We start from the raw sequence: 27,945 nt of genomic DNA, 5'->3' as shown, positions 1-27,945 counted from the left end.
TTTGAGGTACAAGGATATTTAGATACGTAATTTTCTTTTCATTGGTTTAGTGTTCTAGCATTATTAAGCGCTTTGGTTACTTATTTTTGTTTTATAATTATACATACATACATACATACATACTTTGAGTATCAGCCATGTGTATGCTAGTTCTCTGTTTCAGGTGATGTAATTGAGCTCTGATTAAATTATCCCGCCATCCCAAGTACTGGTATAGAGCTACAGTACGTTAGCCATCTATTCTGGGTGCCGTAATGGAGCCTTGAATATGTCATCCAGCTGTTCCAGGTGACGGAATGGAGCTCTGAATGCATTAGCTGTTTTGGGTTCCTGAATGGAGCTCAAGGTATGAGCTCTGAATACCTTCACCAGTCATTCTGGTTACCAGAATATGGCTATGAGAACATTGGCCATCCCCTCCACCTGCCCCATTGGGTACCTCAGTACCTTAGCTATCCACTTTGGGTGCCAGAATGGGCTTCTAAGTACTCGAGTCCTTCATTCCAGCTGTTGGAAAAGGTGTTAGAGTAGAAGTTCTATCTTTACTACTTGCCTGAACAGGTGTTAGGTTACTAGTTCCATCTCCTTTAGAGTTCTCGGAATAGGTGTCTCAGCACCATGGGTGTAACTAGAGCTTTGTTGCCCCACAAAAGCAAATCGCTATAGAGAGTAAAACCAATCCTAAAAAGTTTTTTAAATACATAAACGGTAAATGGTTAAAAAAGGAGAATATAGGTCCATTTATAAGATGAATTAGGAGAATTGATAAATGATGACGAAATAAAAGCGGAAATATTGAACAAATTCTTTTCATCAGTATTCACCAGTGAAGAACTGATGGTGGGAGTAGAGCATAACAATTGTGACAGTAATGATTCATGGTTACATACTTGTTTAAGCGAAGAAGTAGTCCGGGAGAGACTAAGCAAAATTAAGATTAATAAATCACCTGGTCCTGATGGACTTCACCTGGGAGTTCTTATGGAGCTTAGTTCACAAATAACACGACCCCTATACTTGATTTTCAATAGTTCAATTAGATCAGGCATGGTACCGAAGGATTGGCGTATAGCTGAGGTAGTGCCATTATTTAAAAAGGGATCCAAAAATCTTCCGGGAAACTACAGACCAGTTAGTTTAACATCTATAGTGGGGAAAATATTGGAAGGAATTCTAAGGGACGTCATACAAGAGTATCTAAGGTCCGCTAGGATTAGTAGCAAGAACCAGCATGGGTTTGTGAGGGACAGGTCATGTCAGACTAACTTAATTAGCTTCTACGAGGAAGTGAGCAATAATCGTGATCAAGGAAAAGCAGTGGATGTGGTCTTCCTAGATTTTGCAAAAGCCTTCGATACAGTTCCTCACAGGAGACTGATGATCAAATTAAAGGAGATTGGCCTAGGAAAAACTATTTGCACATGGATAAGCAGCTGGTTAGATAGCAGGGTACATCGAGTAGTGGTCAACGGGAAGTCCTCAACCTGGTCCCCAGTAGTTAGCGGAATACCACAAGGGTTCGTACTCGGACCACTACTGTTTAACATATTTATCGATGACCTAGAAATAGGCCTGGAAAGTACAGTGTCAATCTTTGCAGATGATACTAAACTGTGTAAGGTAATTAATTCAGAATTGGATGTGGAGTCCTTGCAGAATGATCTATCTAAACTTGAACTCTGGGCGTCTAAATGGAAAATGAGGTTCAATACAGACAAAGGCAAGTTTATGCATTTTGGGACTAAAAACAAACTTGCATCCTACATATTAAATGGGGAACGCCTAGGGGAAACAGAGTTGGAAAAAGATTTGGGGGTATTCATTGATAATAGGCTTAATAACTGTACACAATGTCAAAATGCAGTAAAGAAGGCAAGTAAGGTGCTAGCGTGCATAAAAAGGGGAATTGAGACAAGGGACTCGGATGTAATCATGCCGCTGTATAAGGCATTGGTACGTCCGCACCTGGAATATTGTGTTCAGTTTTGGGCACCATTGTATAAAAAAGACATCAGTGAACTCGAAAGTGTTCAAAGGCGAGCTACTAAATTGATTAAAGGCCTAGAAGGACTGGACTATAAGGAAAGACTTACTAGGCTGAATATGTATACACTAGAAAAGAGGCGCCTAAGAGGAGATATTAATATCTTCAAATATGTAAAGGGACATCACAAAGAGTTATCAGAGGAATTATTTATTAAAAGAACACAGTTTAGGACACGTGGGCACTCGCTGCGACTGGAGGAGAGAAAGTTCCGAACACAACGGAGTAAAGGGTTCTTCACTGTTAGGGCAATCAGGATGTGGAATTCCCTGCCAGGGAAGGTGGTAATGGTGGACTCTGTAATTGGATTTTAAAAAGGATTGGATAAATTTCTGAATGAAAAAGCTATCCAAGGTTATAATACTTAAAATATCAACGTGGTTAAACCGGGGGTAACATGAGTTATAGTAGCTAACTAGTTATAAAACATTATTTAGCAAGTATGTAGAATCATCACAACTTAAAACAGGTTGAACACGATGGGCAATTTGCCTCTATTCAACCTCAAATACTATGTTACTATGTTATGTTACAAAATCAGCATGCAAGGTATCCACAATAACAAGTCATACATCACTTTACACCGCCTATTTATGGAGCAAGTTCACTTACTTAGGCAAATTGCATCAGGTGTGTGTCTGGGAGGACCAAGACTCTTGGCCATGAGAGGACCATTGGTGTAACCTCCAGCAATGCCTAGTGATGGTCACTGAGCAGCTCTATGAGGCTGGGCCAGAGGAACTTCTGAGTTACACTGACCAAGACTCAATGGCTCTGTTAATGAGGGGACTTAGTGGTCACTCTGTACTTTAACATTTTTATGGGTAACGTGATAGCATAGTGGACAGCATTCCTGCTTCACAGCACTGGGGTTGTGAAGTCAATTCCTGACCTGTCTGTATGGATTTTGTACGTTCTCTCCATGGCCCTCATTCCGAGTTGATCGCTCGCAAGGCGATTTTAGCAGAGTTACACACGCTAAGCCGCCGCCTACTGGGAGTGAATCTTAGCTTCTTAAAATTGCGAACGATGTATTCGCAATATTGCGATTACAAACTACTTAGCAGTTTCAGAGTAGCTTCAGACTTACTCGGCATCTGCGATCAGTTCAGTGCTTGTCGTTCCTGGTTTGACGTCACAAACACACCCAGCGTTCGCCCAGACACTCCCCCGTTTCTCCAGCCACTCCTGCGTTTTTTCCGGAAACGGTAGCGTTTTCATCCACACGCCCATAAAACGCCGTGTTTCCGCCCAGTAACACCCATTTCCTGTCAATCACATTACGTTCGCCGGAGCGAAGAAAAAGCCGTGAGTAAAAAAACTATCTTCATAGCAAAATTACTTGGCGCAGTCGCAGTGCGAACATTGCGCATGCGTACTAAGCAGAAAAACGCTGCGATGCGATGAAATTTTTCGAGCGAACAACTCGGAATGAGGGCCCATGTTTTTATTGTTTCTCCACGTGCTATGGTTTCCTCCCGCACTCCAAGCACCAGTGATCTTGCAAAGTGAAAAATGTGTAGGTCCCAGGGACCCCTCACTTTAAAAAATTGGGGTCCTACTCCACTATATCTGGGTTCCATCACATATTATAGTGGGTGAGGGCAGACTGCGTGCTGGGGAACAAGGAGGGGTTTAGGGCCAGGCAATAGGATCTCTGTAGTGAGATATAGATAGATATACAACTCAATTAAGAAGGGGTGTGCGCCACAGTGCATAAAACCACAAATTTATTAGGACAACCACATACAATTAAGTATAGAATCACGTACTAACAGTGGCGGTATAAACCACCGCAAGTAGCATGAAACAAATGTGAACGGCACAAGTGGCACATTCAGCAGACCACCGCAGCAAGAAAAGTCCACCATGCGAGGCCACGCCCCTCCTACTGAATATGCCGCTTGTGCAATGCACATTTGTTTCATGCTGATGTTACTTGCGGTGGTTTATACCGCCACTGTTAGTACGTGATTCTATACTTAATTGTATGTGGTTGTCCTAATAAATTTGTGGTTTTATGCACTGTGGTGCACACCCCTTCTTTTTAATTGAGTTGCACACATTACCTGACGGTGGATACGGGAATAAGGGGAAGACGCCAACCTAATTAAGAAGGTCTGAAGTGCACCAGATGCAGCGCTGGGTATTTATAGGAGAAAATTAAGAGACAATCGAACCTGGGACTTGTAGTTCCACAAGCAGTACTTGTGGGGTGGATAATTTATATATAACCAACTGAGGGATCTATCTATCTATCGGCTCCATTCGGCGGCACTCAGGAGTAATCAGCAAACACCGGTTTTATACCATATCAACGTTTCACTGCTATAAGCATGATCGTCAGGACCTTATACCATTGAAACGTTGATATGGTATAAACCTGGTGTTTGCTGATTATTCCAGAGTACCGCCGAATGGAGCTTTTATATTATCACTGCTACGCAGTACACAACGTAGGGTACACACACACATACACAGAATTATGTACAGGGGATATAATGTGTACCTGCCCAGGATCTCTATATTGGGGGTAGGAGAACGGTCCTCTATTCAGCAACGTTACAATACAGTACATGCCGGCCCCGGACAGTGATCTTGCTGTGTGCAGTTGTCACACAGCATGGTGCTGACTGAGCGGCGCGCTGTCAGGCAAGGAAGGACGACAGACGCATCAGGAGGCGCCTTGGGAACATGCTGGCGGTGACTGACAGGGAGGCGGGAAATGGGGAACGATTGTGTCCTGCAGGATGTGCTGTGAGTCACTCGTCCTGTGTGCGCCTCAGCCAATAGCATTTCAGTATTGGCTGAGGCACACACAGGACTGTGATTCACAGCGCATCCTGCAGGACCCATATTTAGCGCGTATTTTGCGAACACTGAAGCACATACTGGTATGTTAGTCGATTTATTTCAGAAATACCCCTAGTGTGTGGGTGTGTCCATGTGGCAGGACATGTAGATTGTAAGCTCCACTGCGGCAGGGACAGATGTGAATTACTGGATATTTCCTGTAAAGCAATGCCTAATATGTTTACACTACATACATAACTATTAATAAATAGCTTTTCATAATAATATTTACTCCTAGACATCTGGGCAGTGAGGAGTCCGATCCTTGTTATATGAGGGTGAGCTGTGTCGTACCTGAGACACGGAGGATGGACAAGGACAGGAGACACACAACTGAGAGGATACTAAATCTCACCCTGGAGATCATCTACCTTCTGACTGGGGAGGTGAGGAGATCTGGGAGTGTCACAGTGACATCACTTATATCTATAGTAATAATACAGGGACATGACTGGGGAGGTGAGGTGGTTCTGGGAGTGTCACAGTGACATCACTTATATCTATAGTAATAATACAGGGACATGACTGGGGAGTGAGGGGATCTGGGAGTGTCACAGTGACATCACTTATATCTATAGTAAATGCAGGACCATGACTGGGGAGGTGAGGGGATCTATGAGTGTCACAGTGACATCACTTATATCTATAGTAATAATATAGGGACATGACGGGAGATAATGTGGATCTGGGAGTGTCACTGTGACATCACTCATAACTATAGTAATAATACAGAGACATGACTGGAGGGGATCTGGGAGTGTCACAGTGACATCACTTATATCTATAGTAATAAAGGGACATGACTGGGGAGATGAGTGGATCTGGGAGTGTCACAGTGACATCACTTATATCTATAGTAATAATACAGGGACATGACTGGGGAGGTGAGTGGATCTGGGAGTGTCACAGTGACATCACTTATATCTATAGTAATAATACAGGGACATGACTGGGGAGGTGAGGGGGATCTGGGAGTGTCACAGGGGGGGTGGCGCGGCCCAACCTCTCTCAGTGGTAATGGTCCCGTTCCCCGCTGACAGGACACTAGCTCCTGAGGGACGTATTTGCAAGCCCCACCACGGCGAGCATACATTCCCGCAGCACGCCGCCGCCCCTAACAGAGTCAGAAGAGTCGTGAGTACTAAGCTGGCGTCCCAGTTAGCGGGTCGCCGGCCATTATGGCGGCATGAGGGTAAGGAGACGCACGGCTTTTAAACGGGGCAGACTGCGTCTCCCGCTGTGTAAGGACACAGACGTTGAACAGCGGACACAGTACACAGACTGGCAACAAAGCCATAAAAGGAGCCTGTCTCCATTTTATGCACTTAGACACATACAGCAAGTATAAAAAAGAGCAGGAAGACTGCTCGGCATTGTAGGGGTGGGGCTTCACTATGAGCTGATCCAGCAGCTCACCAGCGCCATTTTCCCTCTGCAGCTGACACAGACGCTGACTGAGACGCGCAGCTCCCCCGGAGAGACTCCAGATTACCTCAGCAGTACCAGGGGTCATAGCAGGGGGGAGCGCTTATTAGTGTACTAAGTCCCTAATCTAGGTACTTAGTCTGCGACCCGGCTAAGCTTGGCGTTAGCGTTAAGGACGCCGTGTGCTGGTTCCATACTCCCTCTGTGTCTCCCTGGAAGGGCTCTTTGTGGGTTAATTGTGCATTTAACCTTTTCCTGTGTGTGTGTGCTATCACCATACAGTATGTCAGACAAAGAGTGTGTTTCATGTAAGGCACAGTGTTCCTCTTCCCCGGGGGGCTCCCTAGTGTGTACTTAAGGTAGTGTCCCTTCCCAGGCTAGTGGGGCAGAACCAGCATGGCTGGACTCCATTAGGGGAATGATTTCCACAATCTCTACTTAGTTATCTCGGACCGAGAAAGAGACGCGATACTTCAGACAAACTATGACTGAGTTTATATAAAGAGACTCAGTACCCAAACCAGCGTCTCAGTCCCCTGCCATTTGTCCGCAAAAACATACTTTGGCCCATATCCTGCAGTCTGACTCGAATGATGATGAGGAGTCAGAAATGGAGGAGGGTGAGGTGGACTCAGAGGTGGGGGAGGGTTCTCTGTCGCAGGGAATAGAGGCTCTCATAGGAGCTATCAGAGAAGTTCTGAATATCTCTGATAAGGTGACAGAGGAGAGTGAGGAATCTCATTTTAATATAAAAAATAAATCGTCCGCCACTTTTCCTGTGTCAAAGGAACTTAATACTCTGTTTGAAGAACCGTGGGTTAGTCCTGATAGGAAATTTCAGATCCCTAAACGGTTGTTGTCCTTTCCTTTTCCTCCTGAGGATAGGAAAAAATGGGAAAATCCACCGATAGTGGATGCATCAGTATCCAGGCTTTCAAGAAAAATGGTATTGTCTGTCCCGGGGGCAGCCTCCCTAAAAGACACGGCTGATCATAAAATTGAGACTACGCTCAAATCCTTGTATACAGCTGCTGGGGTGGCCCATAGACCCACTATAGCATGTGGGTGGATTACAAGAGCCATTGCCAAATGGTCGGGTAACCTGATTGAAGGGTTAGACACCTTACCTCAGGAGGAGGTTATCTTGTCCCTACAGCATATACAAGACTCGAATTTTATGGTGGAAGCCATAAAAGAAATGGGCTTGCTTATTGTGCGCACTACGGCTATGGCAGTGTCTGCATGCAGTGGTCTCTGGCTACGCCAGTGGACTGCGGATGCAGACTCCAGGAAAGGCGTGGAAGGCCTCTCCTTCACAGGTGAGGCCTTATTTGGAGATGAACTAGCCAAATGGATCTCCAAAGCTACTGCGGGTAAGTCCACATACCTTCCTTCTGTAGCTCCCCCCGCTAGGAGGGCCTACTTGGGTCCCATTTTACAGTCCTTTCGGACTGCCAAGTTTAGGGGTAAACCCAGAGGTTTCTCTACAGCCACCAGAGGCGCTGGAGGTAAACCACGCAAACCGGCAACTGCCGGTTCACAGGAACAGGGCTCAAGCTCTGCTTCCACAAAACCTTCAGCATGACGGTGGACCGCGATGCCTGGAAGACTGGCAGGTGGGAACCCGGGTAAAATTCGTCATTCACATCTGGACAAGTTCGTGCCAGGATCCCTGGGTCATAGATCTTATTTCCCAGGGCTACAGACTGGAGTTCCAGGAGCTCCCACCTCACAGATTCTTCAAATCAGGCTCACCAGGTTCACAAGAGGTAAGTATAACTTTACAGGACGCCATTCAAAAACTGGTACAGACTCAGGTCATTGTTTCAATTACACCTCATCTGCAAAACAAGGGGTACTATTCCAACTTGTTTGTAGTACCGAAACCGGACGATTCGGTAAGACCGATTCTGAACGTCAAGTCGTTGAACCCATACTTACGAGTGTTCAAATTCAAAATGGAGTCTCTGAGAGCGGTGATCCCAGGTCTGGAGGATGGGGAATTCCTAGTGTCTCTGGATATCAAGGATGCGTACCTTCACATTCCGATCTGGCCGCCTCATCAGGCTTATCTATAGTTTTGCACTGCAGGACTGTCACTACCAGTTCCAGGCCCTGCCATTTGGTCTGCAAGGCACAAGTGTGTTCAAGTGATGGCAGAGATGATGTTTCTACTCCGCAAAAACAGGGAGTGAACATAATTCCGTACCTGGACAATCTTCTGATAAAGGCACTGTCCAGGGAGCGGTTGTTGGACAGCATTGGCCTCTCAACCAGATTACGGATCACGGGTGGATTCTGAACCTACCAAAATCTCACCTAGAACCAACACAAAGGCTTCCTTTCCTGGGAATGATACTGGACACAAAGTCTCAGAAAGTGTTCATTCCCTTGGAAAAGGCAATGGTAATCCAGTCGATGGTTCGGGCTGTCCTGAAGCCAACCCTGATCTAGGTGCATCTGTGCATTCGCCTTCTGGGGAAAATGGTGGCCTCTTACGAGGAGCTTCAGTACGTTAGGTTTCATGCGAGGCCTTTGCAGCTAGATCTGTTGGACAAATGGTCCGGTTTGCATCTTCACGTACACCAGAGGATACATCAGTCGAAAAAAGCCAGGATCTCCTTCCTGTGGGGGCTACAGACTTCTCACCTAGTCGAGGGTCGGAGGTTCGGGATTCAGTATTGGATTCTGCTAACCACATACGCAAGCCTCAGAGGTTGGGGCGCAGTCACCCAGGGGGTGCAGTTTCAGGGAAGATGGTCAAGTCAAGAAGTCCACCTCCCAATTAACATCCTGGAACACAGAGCTATATACAACGCCCTTCTGCAGGTCTCATCTCTCCTTCAGAATCAGGCCATTCAGGTCCAGTTGGAAAATGTGACGGCAGTGACGTACATATATCGACAGGACGGAACGAAAAGTAGAGCAGCAATGTCAGAGGTGTCAAGAATTCTCCTCTGGGCGGAAAAACAAAAACACGCCGTGGCGTTGTCAGCGATCTTCATTCCGGGAGTAGACAACTGGGAAGCAGACTTCCTCAGCAGACACGACCTGCACGCAGGGGAGTGGGGCCTTCACCCGGAGGTGTTCCGGTGGTTGACACGTCGGTTGAGATGTACATAAATCGACATGATGGCCTCTCGACTCAACAAGAAGCTCAATCGCTATTGTTCTAGGTCGAGGGACCCACAAGCAGTGGCGGTAGACGCTCTGATAACTCTGTGGGTCTACCAGCTGGTGTACATGTTTCCTCCACTTCCTCTGAACCCAAGAATTCTAAAAGGAATAAAAAGGAAAAAGGTTCAAGCAATCCTCATTGCTCTGGACTGGCCACGAAGGGCCTGGTATGCGGATCTTCTCAAGATGCTGCTCGAAGATCCATGGCCTCTACCTCTTCGTGAGGATCTTCTGCAACAGGGCCCGTTCGTCTATCAAGACTTACCACGGCTACGTTTAACGGCATGGAAGTTGAACGGCTGATTCTAGCCAGGAGAGGTATTCCAGACAAGGTCATCCCGACTATGATCCAAGCCACGAAGGGGGTAACGTCTAAACATTATCACCATATTTAGAAGAAATATGTCTCTTGGTGTGAGAGCAGACAATATTCTGCGGGGGAATTTCATCTGGGACGTTTCCTGCTTTTTTTGCAGTCAGGAGTGGATGTGGGCCTACGTCTAGGCTCCATAAAAGTACAGGTTTCGGTCTTGTCTATTTTCAGAAACAATTGGCTTCTCTTTCTGAGGTCCAGATGTTCTTGAAAGGTGTACAGCACATCCAACCTCCCTTTGTGCCTCCCACGGCACCTTGGGATCTCAGTTTGGTGCTGCAGTTCCTCCAATCAGACTGGTTTGAACCGTTACAGGAGGTTGACGTAAAGTACCTTACGTGGAAGACTGTCATACTGTTGGCCTTGGCTTCAGCAAGACGTGTGTCGGAGCTAGGGGCGTTGTCTCACAAGAGCCCCTACCTGATTTTCCATGAGGAGAGAGCTGAACTCAGAACTCATCAGCAATTTCTTCCTAAGGTGGTGTCTGCGTTTCACATCAGCCAACCTATTGTGGTTCCGGTTGTTACAGACACCTCTGCTACTTCAAAGTCTTTGGATGTTGTCGGTTCCACAATCTGTCCAGACCTACTAGGTTGGTGGGTTCTTCGTGGGCGGCTACCCGTGGTGTCTCGGCTTTACAGCTGTGCCAGGCAGCTGCTTGGTCAGGTTCGAACACGTTTGCAAAGTTTTACAAGTTCGATACTTTGGCCACTGAGGACCTTCAGTTTGGTCAATAAGTTCTGCTGGAACATCAGCACTCTCCCACCCAGTTTGGGAGCTTTGGTACTTCCACATTGTACTAAATGGATTCCCAGTATCCCCTAGGACGTAAGAGCAAATAGGATTTTAATTACCTACCAGTAAATCCTTTTCTCATAGTCCATAGGGGATATTGGGCGCCCGCCCAGTGCTTTGTTCTTCCTGCACTGTTACTTGGTTAAGTTATGTTGTTTGGTTTAGCTATTGCTATTCCTGTTTCAAGTTTGGTTAGTTTGGCTTTCCTCTTGTTTTGTGTGTGCTGGTTCGTAATCTCACCACTAGCCTTATCTATCCTTCTCTCAAAGTATGTCCGTCTCCTTGGACACAGTTTCCTAGACTGAGCCTGGTAGGAGGGGCATAGAGGGAGGAGCCAGCGCACACTATACATTTTTTTAAGTGCCCAAGGCTCCTAGTGGACCCATCTATACCACATGGTACTAAATGGATTCCCAGTATCCCCTACAGACTACAAGAAAAGGATTTACGGTAGATAATTAAAATCCTATTATCTATATTAATAATACAGGGACATGACTGGGAAGAGGAGGGGATCTGGGAGTATCACTGTGACATCACATATCTATAGTAATAATACAGGGACATGACTGGGGAGGCGAGGGAGATCTGGTAATATCATGACCTCAATTACTGTTTATCTTTATTAATAATATAGGGACATAACGAGAGAAGTTAAGGGATCAAACAAAGCTAGCAGTGATAGTGTATTTCTCCGGCAGGGTTTACAGGTTATCCACAGGATAACATTGGGATATGATGATGCAACAGCGGATGTGCACCAGTCAAAGCTTTCGGCCTCCCAGCATGCAACAGACCCGTCTATATATCCCCACCTCCTGTCTCAGGCAAATCAGTTTTTTGTTTGGTGCGGCAGGAGCTGGAGCATGGTCAATGGGCTGCTGGTTTTTAGCAGCCATAAGTTTTTTGTTTTTTATTTTATTTTTCTAGTCTTACTAATTTTTTGGAGCGATCTTCTCTAAAAAGCGTCTTATATGTACCTTAGAAAGAGTCGCTCTAACAACTCCCCGCCGGGTCGCGACAACGCTTACCCACGTGTTCAGTGCTGTTTCGGTGGGCGTCTGTGTCAGATATACTAGCAGGTCCAGCAGACGTTACCAGGCTGTGGCCAGAGCACGGGGAGAAGGTAAGGCATCGGTTTCTGCTTAGAGGGGGAACACGGACACAGCCGCACTGTTTTGGGAGGAGACTACCAAACAGTCACTGACAGGGCTGCCACCTAGGGTGCACCAGTGCTAGGCCCTAGTGATCATAGGCTCCAGGGGTAGTATGAGGCCGTGATCCCCCTAGGGTTGATGTCAGCAGTGGGGAGTCAGATGCTCCCTTGGTCGTCCCTCCCCCCCGGTTCATGACCAGTTTCCTCCGAGTTTCCCACCATGAACTGAGTTTCCGCTTCCGTCTGAGATGCTGTATCTAAAAGGATCCAGTTGCGGCATAGGCCTCTGTGTGACTGGTGCGTCAGTGTTTACTGTAGGTTCACGGGGCGATTGTGTACACTATTAGTGTCTGGATCCACTCGGCGTTCGCTGACATTGATTTGATTGATTGATCAATCCTGTAAGTGGGGCGAAGTCTCCCTGTATCCCACTCTCCTGAGCCGGGAAATCCGGCACTAAGTCTCTATCTACCTTTGAGTACGAATAGTTGGATAAGTGCTTGATGCATACGAGTCTGTAAACGATTGCTGCTGTTTTTCCGCTGTGCGACTGAATACGGTTAAAACTCCTATATAAGGTAATGCAGTAATATGTTTCTCCTACATACTTGAAATGTATTTGTAGTTGATTATGTGCTCATATTGCTTATTATACTAATGTATAATCTGTGACTGATTGCTAGTGTGATTGCTGACTTTACTATAATTCTGTCAGTTTTTCTGTGTATTCCGATCCTCAGTGCTGGTGCAAAGCAGGGTAGGGTCGGATTGTGTGTCATTTTAACAAATTTTAAAGTGATTACAGTCACAAATTGTGTAGTAACACTGTACAGGTGTGTTATTTATTTATCTATCATGTCTAAGAGCGGCAAGGGTGAGGAAAATACATTTTCCACAGCAGCACCAATACTCCTTTCATGTTTGTATTGCAAAGCTGGGTTAACCTCTCAGGATCTAGTTCAAAATGGATTATTTAATTACCATTTAGCTTTTGTTTAGCTTTCACCGAAGTCTCTTAAATACTCGAGGCAAGCACAGGTTCAAGTTGAACCCCATGGGATTTTTTTGCACAGACAATATCCAGTATAGCTGAGCGGATAATGCCAGCTCCTATACCAGGGATAGGTTACCTTTTTAACCCTTACATGCAACATTCCTCCTGGGGTTTATCACATCCAGCACAGGAATTGGCAGCCTCTCAACAAAAAGCAGGCTGAAAGGCCGGTGGTAAGTAAATCACATAGACATTATACAACATCTTCACAGTCTACACATGTTTCAGATGAGTACTCGTTGGAGGATGAGGACTCATCGCACTTCGGGTCTGCATACAGAGACGAGGAGGAAGGCCTCAGCTCAGTGGACATACCTGAGCTAATTAGTGCTATGAAAGCCATTCTATACTTAGAAGATGCAGCAGTGCCTTTGTTAAAACTAAGGCACCTGTGTTTAAACATCCCAAAACAGTTGAGACTGAGGGGGTAATTCCAAGTTGATCGCAGCAGCAAGTTTGTTAGCAATTGGGCAAAACCATGTGCACTGCAGGTGTGGCAGATATAACATGTGCAGAGAGAGTTAGATTTGGGTGGCTTATTTTGTTTCTGTACAGGGTAAATACTGGCTGCTTGATTTTTACACTGCAAGTTAGATTTCAGTTTGAACACACCCCACCCAAATCTAACTCTCTCTACAAATGTTATATCTGCCCCACCTGCAGTGAACATGGTTTTGCCCATTTGCTAGCATATTTGCTGCTGCGATCAACTCAGAATTACCCCCTGAGTTTCCTGGGTCAGATCAGCTGACGGAAATTATGCAAAAGGTTTGGGTTACACCCAGTAAGAAGTTAGAATTACAAGGAAATGGAATTTCAATTATCCTCTTCCGGCTGGGTACTGTTTAAAAAGGGAGGTGGCTCCCAAAGTAGATACACATGTCATTAGATTGGTGCGATAATCTACATTACCTCTGCCTTCAACATCAATAAATGATGTTACGGATAGGAGAGGCAATGGTTTTACAAAAAACATTATTTCCTTGTCTTGGGCAATCATAGGACCAGCCATGGCTTCAGCCTGGATGGCGAAAGCAGTGGCAGACTGGGCGGATGCATTGGAAGGGGATCTTTCAATGACATCTAAAGAGCAAAAATCCCATATTGCACACAAACGGGCGGCAACATATTTGGAAGCGGCCTTGGATATGGCTACAATTGCCTCTCAGGCATCAGCTTCAGCAGTAGCAGCTCGCAGAGTGGTTTGGCTTCATACATGGAAAGCTGACTCAGAATCCAGGAAGGTTCTGGAGTCTTAGGTTGTTTTTTTTACTGGAGATATTCTTTCTGGTAAAGAATTAAACAGTATTTTGGAGTCAGAAGCAGACTCCAAGAAAGTGAAGTTTCCTTCCATACAAAAAGGGTGATGGCAGACAGTTCCAATCCAACAAGTCTGGTAAGACTAAAAAGCATTGGACTATCGGAGGACTGGCTCCAAATCAGAAGATAAGCCATCAGCCTGATGGTGCGGGCCTCCACCTGGGGAACCCCAGGGGTGGGAGGTCGACTTCTTCAGTTTGCACAAATTTGGTAGCAGTCTACCACAGATGCCTGGGCGCAAGAAGCGGTATTTCACGGTTATGCATTTGCTTTCAAGAAACACCCTCCTCAAAGTTTTTTTTGGTACCAGCCCGTCTTCAGTGGAAGTGAAGGTCAGGGCTTTGCAAGAGGCAGTTCAGAAATTGCTTCAGGCAGGAGTGATAATTCCAGTTCCTCCTGCACAACAAGGACAGGGTTTATTACAATCTAGTTCTAGTCCAGAAGCCAAATGGGTCGTTCCGGCCCATACTCAATCTCAAAGTGCCAAACTAATACGTTTGGGTGCCTCGGGTTCAAATGGAGACTTTATGTTCCATTATTTTGGCCATGGAGCTGGAGGTTTTTATGGTATTCCTGGATATCCAGGAGGCTTACCTACATGTGCTTATAGCCCTGTCCCATCAGTGCTATCTTAAGTTGCTATCCTCCAGCAGCATTTTTAGTTCAGGTCCTAACATTTGAACTAGCCACAGCTCCCAGAGTATTCATCAAAATTATGGTGGTCAAGGCATCTTATCTCCGTCAGCAGGGGATAAGGATTTTTCCATACCTCAATGATATATTAATCCTGGCACAATCTCAGAATGGCTTCAGTGTCGTTTGCAATGACACGATTGGCTCATAAATTGGGTAAAGTCGTCTCTGGTTCCATCACAACGGATGACTCACTTGGGGGCTATGTTGGAATCAGGTATACAGAGAGTAATTGTACCTCTGAGCAAAATATCCTGAATTCATTCAAGGATTCAGGAGTGCTACAAAGTCAAACAGTATCCATTTACGGGGCAATGCATTTGATGGGATTTATGGTGTAGACATTCGACATGATGGTGTATGCTCAGTTCCACTCACGACATCTGCAGCGTCTGATCTTTTCCAAGTGGAATGGTTTTCATCAGACAATTAAAAGCGCAGATTATGGTCTTTCCTCTGGAGGTAAGGAGGTCAGTAGCCTGGTAGCTACAGACATCCTATCTGGACAAAGGGAGACTCCTTTGGATATCAGATTGGGAAACTCACAACGGATGCCATCCTTCAGGGCGGTGGAGCAGAGTCAAGAAGGAGCTGCTTCCAGGGGCAGTGGACCAAGGAAGAAAGTTGCCTGCCAATAAATATATTGGAACGTCGGGCCATATATATGGCATTTATTCAGGCAAAAAACATCCTTCAGGAGAAACCAGTTCAAATCCGCTTGGACAATGCAATGGCAGTAGCGTACCTCAGCCATCAGGGAGGAACTCGGAGCCAAAACACAATGAAGAAGGTAAATCACACGTTAAGGTGGGCAGAACTTAATTGTCTAGCCTTGTCCGTAGTGTTCATTCCGGGAGTCCTAAAATGGGAAGCGGATTTTCTCAGTAGACACGCCATTCATGCACAAATGGGCTTTACACCCCAAGGTCTTACAAACTCTGGTAGACAATGGGGGTTACTGGAGATAGATCTCATGGCATCCCGTCAGAACAACAAAGTTTCCGCATACGAGTCAAGAACAAAGGATCCCAGAGCGACCTTTGTGGATGACCTGTCAGTGAGATGGGACTTTCGTCTGGCTTATGTGTTTCCACCAATCACCCTGTGACCCATGGTGATGCGAAAGGTAAGACAAGGTAAGGGTGCCGTGATACTAATAGCTCCGGCTTGGACCAAAAGGCAGTGTTACAGAGATCTGCAGAGGATGTCGATGGATGCTCCATTCCTACTCCCTCAACATCCAGATCTATTGGCTCGGGATCCTTGCTATTACAAACATTTGGGTCAACTGTCTTTGACGGCATGGCTCTTGAGACTTCCATCCTGAAAGCAAGAGGATCTCACAACAGGTAATTTAAAAAAATGCTCAGAGTAAGGAAATCTTCCTTAACTCGCATTATCACCGAATATAGCAATTCTATATTCAATGGTGCAGTGGCTGGAAATTTGACCTTAATTTTCAGAATTTCAGAGTCTTAGTTAGCATTCCTTTAGGCAGGAATGGACTAAGGTCTGCGGGTGGCTCCTTGAGAGTACAAGTGTCAGCATTGACTTTATGGTTTTAAAAGGAAAATTGCTAACCTACAGGATGTGCGCACTTTTTTCCAGGGAATGCTGCAGACTCAACCTCCTTTTGTACCTCCTACAGTGCCTTGGGACTTAAGGTTAGTCCTAAAGGCCCTTCAAGTTGCCCCATTTGAATCACTAAAAAGAGTGGATCTTAAATGGTTGACAGCTAAAGTTTTCTCTTTCTACTGGCTATTGCTTCAGCTAGAAGAGTTTCAGATTTAGGGGCATTGTTATGTCGCCCTCCATTTCTGATTTTTTTTTTATCCAGATAGAGCGGTTCTCAGAACCAAATCTGGGTATCTTCCTAAAGTGGTGTCTAAATTCTACCTTAACGAAGAAATTGTAGTCCCGGCCTTCCAGGGGCCGGACCTTTCTGCTGGATATGCATCGTTGGACGTAGTCTGTGCCTTAGGGATCTACGTGGATCGTACCAGGTGCTGTTTCTTCTGGCAATGTCTTCTGTTAGAAGAGTATCAGATTTAGGATAACTGATGTGTTGTCCTCCTTATCTGCTATTTCATCCAGATAGAGCAGTTCTTAGAACCAAATCTGCATATTTGCCGAAGGTGGTCTCTAAGTTCCATCCTAATGAAGAAATAGTTGGTTCCGGCTTTTCAGGGACCAGACCTTTCTGTGAGAGATGCATCATTGGGCGAAGTTTGTGCTCTTAGGATCTACGTGGATCGTACCAGTGCCATCAGAAGGACAGACACTCTCTTCGTTCTCTTCGGATTTCACATGAGAGGATGGCCTGCTGATAAGCAGACACTGGTGAAGTGGCTTCGGATGACAACTCCCAAGCTGAGCTTCCTGTTTCGGCTAATGTCTGTGCTCACTCTACTCGTAAGGTAGGTCCGTTATGGGCAGAACAACGTGATGCTTCAGCAGAATAGATTTGTAAGGCAGACACATGGTCTTCCATTAACACATTTGTTAGACATTATGCCTTTGATACCTTTGCCTCTCAGGACGCTGAATTCGGGCGAAAGATTCTCCTGTCCAATCAGGAGCATCCCCACCACTAAATTGCTTTGGGACATCCCAATGTTATCCTGGGTATTCTGTGGACCATGCCGGAGAAATATTCGTTATGGTAAAACTTACCGTTGATAATGTTATTTCTCCTAAGTCCACAGTATCCACAGGGATCTCTCCCTGTCGCACGTGATTTAAGGATCCTTGCACTCACTAACCTCTTTCTTCTTGTACGGAAGGGTGTGCATGTGTGTTCTTCTCGCCTGATTAGGGATCTCTATGATGCTCCTACCTTCGGCTTTGCAAAAACAGCTGATTTGCCTGAGCCAGGAGGCGGGGATATATGGACGGGCCCGTTGCATGCTGGGAGGCCGAAAGCTTTGACAGATTGATGCAAATCCGCTGCCGCGTCATCATATCCCAATGTTATCATGTGGATACTGTGGACTTAGGAGAAATAACATTATCAACGGTAAGTTTCCATGACGAATATTTTCCAATACATAGGGTTACACTGTAGTGAAGAAGACATCTGGAAAGCATAAGACACCCTGCAGTCATCCCCGTGAGTCAGGAGGACTAAGCACTGCCCAGAGCCCCATGATGGTGCCTCCACCTCACTCACTGATACATGAGAGGCACAATGACCAGAAGATCCTGGAACTCACCAAAAAGATCATTCAGCTGCTGACTGGAGAGGTGACTGCTGGGAATGGGGCATTATATAGTAACACCAGGGGATGTGTCTGGGTGGTGACTGTATCATTGTTTGTGTCTTATGTCTCCATGCAGGAGTGGGAGTATGCAAAGGAGCACAGGGGTCTTCTGTACAAGGACGTGATGATGGAGAATCACCGGCCCCTCACATCACTGGGTAAGAGGAGACTGTCATGTAGTGTAATGGAGAGAGCAGCTATGGAGCCACCTAGATACACATCATCTGATAATCACATATATACAATGTACTCAGTCACTGTGTGTCTCCTACAGATGGGGCCAGTAACAGGAACACCCCAGAGAGATGTCCCCGTCCTCTTTATTCCCAGGACCATACAGAGGAGAATCACAGTGTCACACAGAAGGGTCAGGTAAGTGGGATTTAGGGTATCAACAAATATCAACATATCAAAATATTTTTACTGTATCAGTTCTCAAACAGGGGTAACAGTGCACCCAGTTTTAGTGGACATTTTTCATAAATTATAATGTGAGAAATATCGATTGGAATTTTTTTTTATTATGTAATTTAAAAAAAATGTTTATTGCACATGTATTGCTGTAATGTATAATTACACTAAATATTTTATCTAATAGCAGTTATATTCATTACAAATGTATTTCTTTACAAATGTTGGGGGTACAAATAACACACATGGACTACAAGGGGGTACCCAGACGGGAAATGATTGGGAACCATTACACTATATGATCTGTACAGAGGCTGTGTGTGTCTAATACTCTGATCGTCTCCCGATTACTCTGAATAGATAAAATCCGACATTAATAAAGTGTTTCATTTCTCTTACGTCCTAGAGGATGCTGGGGACTCCGTAAGGACCATGGGGTATAGACGGGCTCCGTAGGAGACATGGGCACTCTAAGACTTTAGATGGGTGTGAACTGGCTCCTCCCTCTATGCCCCTCCTCCAGACCTCAGTTAGATCCTGTGCCCAGTGGAGACTGGATGCACTGCAGGGGAGCTCTACTGAGTTTCTCTGAAAAAACTTTTGTTAGGTTTTTTATTTTCAGGGAGCACTGCTGGCAACAGGCTCCCTGCTTCGTGGGACTGAGGGGAGAGAAGCAGACCTACTTTACTGATAGGCTCTGCTTCTTAGGCTACTGGACACCATTAGCTCCAGAGGGTCGGAACACAGGTGTCGTCCTCGCTGTTCGTCCCGGAGCCGCGCCGCCGTCCTCCTCACAGAGCCGGAAGATAGAAGCCGGGTAAGTATATGAAGTAAGAAGACAACAAACGCGGCAGAAGACTTCAGTTCTTCAGAGAGGTACCGCGCAGCGGTCGCGCTGCGCGCCATTGCTCACACACACAGGCACAGCAAGGGTGCAGGGCGCAGGGGGGGGGGGGGGCAGCAATAATTACCTCACATAACACCGGCACCATTGTTAGATACAGCGGAGGCAGTATATTATAAAAACCCCGCCAGTATAAAAAAATGAGCGGGACCGAAGCCCGCCGTTGGGGGGGCGGGGTTTGATCCTCCAGCACTAACCAGCGCCATTTTCTCCACAGCATGCTGCAGAGAAGCTGCTCCCGGACTCTCCCCTGCTGAACCAAGTAACAGGGGACAAAAAACGAGGGGGGGGCCACATTTATTTGGCGCAAATCATATATATAAAAAAGCGCTGCATAGGCTGGGACTGTGTTTTCAGTGTCTAGTGGCGCTGGATGTGTGCTGGCATACGCTCTCTCTGTCTCTCCAAAGGGCCTTATTGGGGGGCTGTCCCCATATTCATATATCCCAGTGTGTGTGGGGGTGTCAGTACGTGTCTGTCGACATGTCTGAAGCGGAAGGCTCGTCTAGGGAGGATGCAGAGCAGATGGTGGTGGGGTCTCCGTCGGCACAGCCGACACCTGATTGGTTGGACATGTGGAATGTGTTAAATGCTAATGTGACTTTATTACATAAGCGATTGGACAAAGCAGAGTCCAAGGACAAAGCAGGGAGTCAATCCATGGCTTTGACTGTGTCACAAGACCCTTCAGGGTCCTATAAACGTCCCTTTTCCCATGTAGCAGACACTGATACCGACACGGATTCTGACTCCAGTGTCGACTATGATGATGCGAGGTTGCACCCAAGAGTGGCCAAGAGTATTCAATATATGATTATTGCAATAAAAGATGTATTACATATCACAGAGGACCCTTCTGTCCCTGACACGAGGGTCTGCATGTTTAAGGGAAAGAAACCTGAGGTAACGTTTCCCCCATCTCATGAGCCGAACGCTTTATTTGAAAAGGCTTGGGAAACTCCAGACAAGAGACTGCAGGTTCCCAAGAGAATTATTATGGCGTATCCTATCCCCTCAAAGGACAGGTTATGGTGGGAATCCTCGCCCACGGTGGACAAGGCCTTGACGCGCTTATCCAAAAAGGTGGCGCTACCGTCCCCGGACACGGCGGCCCTAAAGGATCCTGCGGATCGCAGGCAGTAAACTACCTTAAAATCAATTTACGCGCATACGGGAGCCCTACTCAGGCCTGCAGTAGCGTCGGCATGGGTTGGTAGCACAATTGCAGCGTGGGTAGATAACTTGTCATCTGACATTGACACCTTAGATAAGGATAGTATTTTGTTGACCTTGGGTCACATTAAGGACGCAACGTTATATATGAGAGAGGCTGCGAGAGATATTGGGCTGTTGGGTTCAAGAGCCAATGCCATGGCAGTTTCTGCTAGAAGGTCCCTGTGGACCCGTCAATGGACAGGTGATGCTGATTCAAAGAGACATATGGAGGCTTTGCCTTACAAAAGTGAAGTTTTATTTGGGGAGGGCCTCGCGGACCTGGTTTCCACAGCTACCGCGGGTAAGTCTTCTTTTTTGCCTTATGTTCCCCCACAGCAAAAGAAAACACCTCAATACCAGATGCAGTCCTTTCGGTCGCATAAGTTCAGAAAGGGGCGTGGCTCTTCCTTCCTCGCCAGAGGTAGAGGGAAAAGAACACCAGCTACGGCTAGATCCCAGGAACAAAAATCCTCCCTGACCTCTACAAAATCCACTGCATGACGCTGGGGCTCCGCTGCGGGAGTCCGCACCGGTGAGGGCACGTCTTCGTCTCTTCAGCCAGGTCTGGGTTCAGTCGTATTTGGATCCTTGGGTGATCGAAATTGTATCCCAAGGCTACAGACTAGAGTTCGAAGATGTGCCTCCACACCGATTTTTCAAACAGGCCTTGCCAGCTTCTCCCACAGAGAGGGAAACAGTTTCAGCTTCCATACAAAAACTGTGTCAACAGCAGGTGATTATCAAAGTTTCCCTAGGGCAACAGGGGAAAGGGTTTTATTCAATCCTGTTTGTGGTCCCGAAGCCGGATGGCTCGGTCAGACCAATTCTGAATCTAAAATCCCTAAACCTATATTTGAAAAGGTTCAAATTCAAGATGGAATCTCTCCGGGCAGTGATCTCCAGCCTCGAAGGGGGGGGGATTTTATGGTGTCACTAGACATAAAGGATACTTACCTTCATGTCCCCATATATCCTCATCAGGCGTACCTGAGATTCGCTGTACAGGATTGTCATTACCAGTTTCAGACGTTGCCGCTTGGGCTTTCCACGGCCCCGAGAATTTTCGCCAAGGTGATGGCGGAAATGATGGTGCTCCTGCGCAAGCAGGGGGTCACCATTATCCCACACTTGGACGATCTCCTGATAAAGGCAAGATCGAGAGATCAGTTGCTAAAGAGAGTGTCTCTCTCCCTACAACAACACGGCTGGATTCTAAATCTACCGAAGTCGCAGTTGGTTCCGACAACTTGGCTGTCATTTTTGGGCATGGTTCTGGACACGGGAAAAAAAAGAGGGTTTTTCTCCCAATGGAAAAAGACCAGGAACTCCAGAGCATGGTCAAGGACCTGCTGAAACCAAAAAGAGTGTCAGTTCATCAATGCACTCGAGTATTGGGAAAAATGGCGGCGGCCTACGAGGCCATTCCGTTCGGCAGGTTCCATGCAAGAACTTTTCAGTGGGACCTTCTGGACAAGTGGTCAGGGTCCCATCTACAGATACATCAGAGGATAAGCCTGTCCCCCAAGGCCAGGGTCTCTCCCCTGTGGTGGCTCCAGAGTGCTCACCTTCTAGAGGGTCGCAGGTTCGGCATTCAAGATTGGGTTCTTGTGACCACGGACGCGAGCCTCCGAGGATGGGGAGCTGTCACACAAGGAAGAAATTTTCAGGGAATATGGTCAAGCCAGGAGGCTTGTCTACACATCAATGTGCTGGAATTAAGGGCCATATACAACGGCCTGCAACAGGCGGAGAGTTTTCATCGCAACCTACCCATTCTGATCCAATCGGACAACGTCACAGCCGTGGCGCATGTAAACCGCCAGGGCGGGACAAGGAGCAGAGCAGCAATGGCAGAAGCCACCAGGATTCTTCACTGGGCGGAAAATCATGTAAGCGCTCTGTCAGCTGTCTTCATTCCGGGAGTGGACAACTGGGAAGCAGACTTCCTCAGCAGACACGATCTCCATCCAGGAGACTTCATCAAGAGGTTTTTGCAGAGATAACAAGTCGTTGGGGACTTCCTCAAATAGACATGATGGCGTTACTCCTCAACAAAAAGCTTTGGACGTATTGTTCCAGGTCAAGGGACCCTCAGGCAGTGGAGGTGGACGCACTAGTGACACTGTGGGTGTTTCAGTCGGTCTATGTGTTCCCTCCACTTCCACTCATCTCAAAAATATTGAGAATCATAAGACGAACAAGAGTGCAGACAATACTCATTGTTCCAGATTGGCCTCGAAGGGCCTGGTATTCAGATCTTCAGGAAATGATCGCGGAAGATCCGTGGCCTCTTCCTCCCAGGGAGGACCTGTTGCAACAGGGGCCCTGTGTGTTCCAAGACTTAGCACGGTTACGTTTGACGGCATGGCGGTTGAACACCAAATCCTAGCTAGGAAAGGTATTCCGGGGGAAGTCATCCCTACTCTAATCAAGGCTAGGAAGGAGGTAACGGCGAAGCATTATCACCGTATCTGGAGGAAATATATTTCTTGGTGTGAGGCCAAGCATGCTCCTACGGAAGATTTTCAGCTGGGGCGTTTTCTCCACTTTCTACAGACAGGAGTGGATATGGGCCTTAAGTTAGGCTCCATTAAGGTGCAGATTTCGGCCTTATCTATATTCTTTCAGAAGGAATTGGCTTCTCTCCCAGAAATCCAGACTTTTGTAAAGGGAGTGCTGCACATCCAACCTCCTTTTGTACCTCCAGTGGCACCGTGGGACCTTAACGTGGTGTTACGGTTCCTTAAATCACACTGGTTTGAACCTCTTCAAACGGTGGAGTTAAAATTTCTCACTTGGAAGGTGGTCATGTTGTTGGCCTTGGCATCTGCGAGGTGGGTGTCCGAATTGGCGGCTTTGTCTCACAAGAGCCCCTATCTGATTTTCCATGTGGATCGAGCGGAGTTGGGAACTCGTCCCCAATTTCTGCCTAAGGTGGTTTCGTCGTTCCATATGAACCAACCTATTGTGGTGCCTGTGGCTACGGGTGACTTGGAGGATTCCAAGTCCCTTGATGTAGTCAGGGCCCTAAAAATGATGTAGCCAGGACGGCTCGAGATAGGAAAACAGAGGCACTGTTTGTCCTGTATGCGGCCAACAAGGTTGGCGCTCCTGCTTCTAAGCAGACTATTGCTCGCTGGATCTGTAACACGATTCAGCACACTCATTCTACGGCGGGATTGCCGTTACCAAATTCGGTAAAGGCCCATTCCACTAGGAAGGTGGGCTCTTCTTGGGCGGCTGCCTGAGGCGTCTCGGCATTACAGCTGTGCCGAGCAGCTACTTGGTCGGGTTCAAACACTTTTGCAAAATTCTACAAGTTTGATACCCTGGCTGATGAGGACCTCATGTTTGCTCAATCGGTGCTGCAGAGTCATCCGCACTCTCCCGCCGGTCTGGAGCTTTGGTATAATCCCCATGGTCCTTACGGAGTCCCCAGCATCCTCTAGGACGCAAGAGAAAATAAGATTTTAAACCTACCGGTAAATCTTTTTCTCCTAGTCTGTAGAGGATGCTGGGCGCCCGTCCCAGTGCGGACTATTTCTGCAAGGCTTGTATATAGTTGCTTACATAAGGGTTATGTTACAGTTGTGATCAGTCTCTGGCTGATACTGTTTTATTCATACTGTTAACTGGTTTGGTATATTCCATGTTGTACGGTGTGTATGGTGTGGGCTGGTATGTATCTCGCCCTTAGATTAACAAAAATCCTTTCCTCGTACTGTCCGTCTCCTCTGGGCACAGTTCTTTAACTGAGGTCTGGAGGAGGGGCATAGAGGGAGGAAACAGTTCACACCCATCTAAAGTCCTAGAGTGCCCATGTCTCCTGCGGAGCCAGTCTATACCCCATGGTCCTTACGGAGTCCCCAGCATCCTCTACGGACTAGGAGAAAAAGATTTACCGGTAGGTTTAAAATCTTATTTTTTACATGTGTTATTTAGGGTGAAACTCTGACTAATATTAAGGCAGAAGATCTAGAGGGAGAAGTGATGTATGTGACTGATATTAAAGCAGAATGTACAGAGGGAGAAGTAGAGACGTATGTGACTGATATTAAGATAGAAAATATAAAGAAGGAAGAAGAGACGCATGTGATGGGTGATCAGCAGTGTAAGAAGGAGGAAATCCCTACAGATATCAACACAGGTGAGTAATAATCATTATGTACCAAAGAGAGTCACATATTCTCCTTGTTCTGTCACTACAGCAATCACTTATCCTACACCCTCCTCTAACCAGTACAGACTAATGAGGGAAATGTATCTGCCTAGTGGGAGAAACAGCAGCCATCAGCTCCTATTATACTCCTCCTCCTCACATCATGTCACTGTGTGTTACCAGCCTAGAGATCTGACCAGTCTCCTCCCCACACTCTCTGGTGTATCTCATACATCAGGAGCCATCAGCCCCTATTAGACTCCTGCTCTCCTCCTCACATCATGTCACTGTGTGTTACCAGCCCAGAGATCTGACCAGTCTCCTCCCCACACACTGGTGTATCTCATACATCAGGAGCCATCAGCCCTATTATACTCCTGCTCTCCTCCTCACATTATGTCACTGTGTGTTACCAGCCCAGAGATCTGACCAGTTTCCTCCCCACACTCTCAAGTGTATCTCATAGATCAGGAGCCATCAACCCCTATTATACTCCAGCTCTCCCCCACTCATCATGTGACTGTGTGTTACCAGCCCAGAGATCTGACCAGTCTCCTCCCCACACTCTCTGGTGTATCTCATACATCAGGAGCCATCAGCCCTATTATACTCCTGCTCTCCTCCTCACATTATGTCACTGTGTGTTACCAGCCCAGAGATCTGACCAGTTTCCTCCCCACACTCTCTGGTGTATCTCATACATAAGGAGCCATCAACCCCTATTATACTCCAGCTCTCCCCCACTCATCATGTCACTGTGTGTTACCAGCCCAGAGATCTGACCAGTGTCCTCCCAACTCTCTGGTGTATCTCATAGATCAGGAGCCATCAGCCCCTATTATTCTCCTGGTCTCCTCCTCACATCATGTCACTGTGTGTTACCAGCCCAGAGATCTGACCAGTCTCCTCCACACACACTCTGGTGTATCTCATACATCAGGAGCCATCAGCCCCTATTATACTCCTGCTCTCCCCCTCACATCATGTCACTGTGTGTTACCAGCCCAGAGATCTGACCAGTCTCCTCCCCATACTCTCTGGTGTATCTCATAGATCAGGAGCCATCAACCCCTATTATACTCCTGCTCTCCCCCTCACATCATGTCACTGTGTGGTACCAGCCCAGAGATCTGACCAGTCTCCTCCCCACACTCTCTGATGTATCTCATACATCAGGAGCCATCAGCCTCTGAGGGGGCACATTAATAAGACTACTCAACAAATTTTAAAACAATCTCTGTATCTGGCATATGAATGTGTTTTGCCTAACTTGGTGATGCTGAATTCAGTGGAAAAGCGTAGGTTGTGGTAGACTTGCCTAGATAACCTCCTTTCTCTTAAGTCCACAGTGTACACAGGATCTACCTTGGTACATGGTGAAGCGACAGAGGGTTGGGCACCAAACAGTTCAGCTTTTCAGACTCCCAGGATGAATCGGGCTAGTCCCCTATATCCCCGCCTCCCGATTGGGTTGATTCCAAAGCTCAAGCTAGGAGCAGTTTTAATCGAGGAGACCTATTCAGGCGAGAAACATACACACACTTTCATACCAAAGGATAGGAAGAAGTTAGTAAGTGTACAGACGCTCCTGATTAAACCTACACCCAAATGCAGCATCCTGAGAGGCAAATGTGTCAAAGGCATGAGGCACCTCGATTGGCTGCCCAAGAAGGACCAACCTTATGGGTAGAGTGGGTAGAGACTTGCCTAATTCAGACCTGATCGCTCGCTAGCTACTTTTTGCAGCGCTGCGATCAGATTGTCGCCGCCTATAGGGGAGTGTATTTTTGCTTTGCAAGTGTGCGATCGCATGTGCAGCCGAGCACTAAAAAAAGATTTGTGCAGTTTCTGAGTTGCCTAGAACTTACTCAGCCGCTGCGATCACTTCAGCCTGTCAGGTCCCGGAATTGACGTCCGACATCCGCCCTGCAAACGCTTGGACACACCTGCGTTTCTCTGACGTCCTAGTGGATGCTGGGAACTCCGTAAGGACCATGGGGAATAGACGGGCTCCGCAGGAGACTGGGCACTCTAAAAGAAAGATTAGGTACTATCTGGTGTGCACTGGCTCCTCCCTCTATGCCTCTCTTCCAGACCTCAGTTAGAATCTGTGCCCGGCCAGAGCTGAGTGCTCCTAGTGGGCTCTCCTGAGCTTGCTAGAAAGAAAGTATTTGTTAGGTTTCTTATTTTCAGTGAGATCTGCTGGCAACAGACTCACTGCTACGTGGGACTGAGGGGAGAGAAGCAAACCTACCTGCTTGCAGCTAGCTTGTGCTTCTTAGGCTACTGGACACCATCAGCTCCAGAGGGTTCGAACACAGGGCCTGACCTCGATCGTCCGTTCCCGGAGCCGCGCCGCCGTCCCCCTTGCAGAGCCAGAAGACCGAAGAGAAGCGATGAAATCGGCGGCAGAAGACTCCTGTCTTCATTAAGGTAGCGCACAGCACCGCAGCTGTGCGCCATTGCTTCCAAAGCACACCACACACTCCGGTCACTGTAGGGTGCAGGGCGCTGGGGGGGGGGGGGCGCCCTGGGCAGCAATAAAAATACCTTTGGCATAAAAATACACATAATACAGTCTGTGACTGTATATGTGTAAAACCCCCGCCATTTTTAGTCAGAAACAGGACAGAAGCCCGCCGCTGAGGGGGCGGGGCCTTCTTCCTCAGCACACCAGCGCCATTTTCTCTTCACAGCTCCGCTGGAAGGAAGCTCCCCAGGCTCTCCCCTGCAGTATCCTGGTACACAAAGGGTGAAAAGAGAGGGGGGGGGGGCACATAAATTTAGGCGCAAAATTTGTATATACAGCAGCTACTGGGTAAACACTGAGTTGTAGTGTAATCCCTGGGTTATATAGCGCTGGGGTGTGTGCTGGCATACTCTCTCTCTGTCTCTCCAAAGGGCCTTGTGGGGGAACTGTCCTCAAATAGAGCATCCCCTGTGTGTGTGGTGTCTGTACGCGTGTGTCGACATGTCTGAGGTAAAAGGCTCCTCTAAGGAGGTGATAGAGCGGATATGTGTGTGAGAGGGTGTCTCCGTCGACAACGCCGACACCTGTTTGGATATGTGTAAGTGCTAAGGTGAATTTATTGCACAAAAGGTTAGG

The 27,945-nt window shown here is 47.0% G+C and overlaps 1 protein-coding gene across 3 annotated transcripts in view; it reads left to right on the top strand.

The window, feature by feature from the left end:
* Positions 1–27,945, top strand: part of LOC134983965 (oocyte zinc finger protein XlCOF6.1-like) — a 237,030-nt gene that overhangs the window by 63,266 nt on the left and 145,819 nt on the right. For 2 of the 3 annotated variants that reach the window (XM_063949605.1, XM_063949604.1), the window contains exons 2-4: positions 5,136–5,283; positions 17,942–18,133; positions 18,227–18,308. In XM_063949605.1, coding sequence (XP_063805675.1) covers positions 5,170–5,283; positions 17,942–18,133; positions 18,227–18,308 — 388 coding nt within the window. In that variant the 5' untranslated portion in view covers positions 5,136–5,169. Of the gene's footprint in view, positions 1–5,135; positions 5,284–17,941; positions 18,134–18,226; positions 18,309–18,424; positions 18,523–24,622; positions 24,828–27,945 lie in introns of all 3 variants that reach the window. The other variant, XM_063949606.1, reaches the window with a different exon arrangement.

Source organism: Pseudophryne corroboree (genome assembly GCF_028390025.1).
Source record: "Pseudophryne corroboree isolate aPseCor3 chromosome 3 unlocalized genomic scaffold, aPseCor3.hap2 SUPER_3_unloc_3, whole genome shotgun sequence".
NCBI lineage: Eukaryota > Metazoa > Chordata > Amphibia > Anura > Myobatrachidae > Pseudophryne > Pseudophryne corroboree.
The sequence above is the reverse complement of the archived record's forward strand: the minus strand, read 5'-3'. Positions and strand labels throughout refer to the sequence as shown.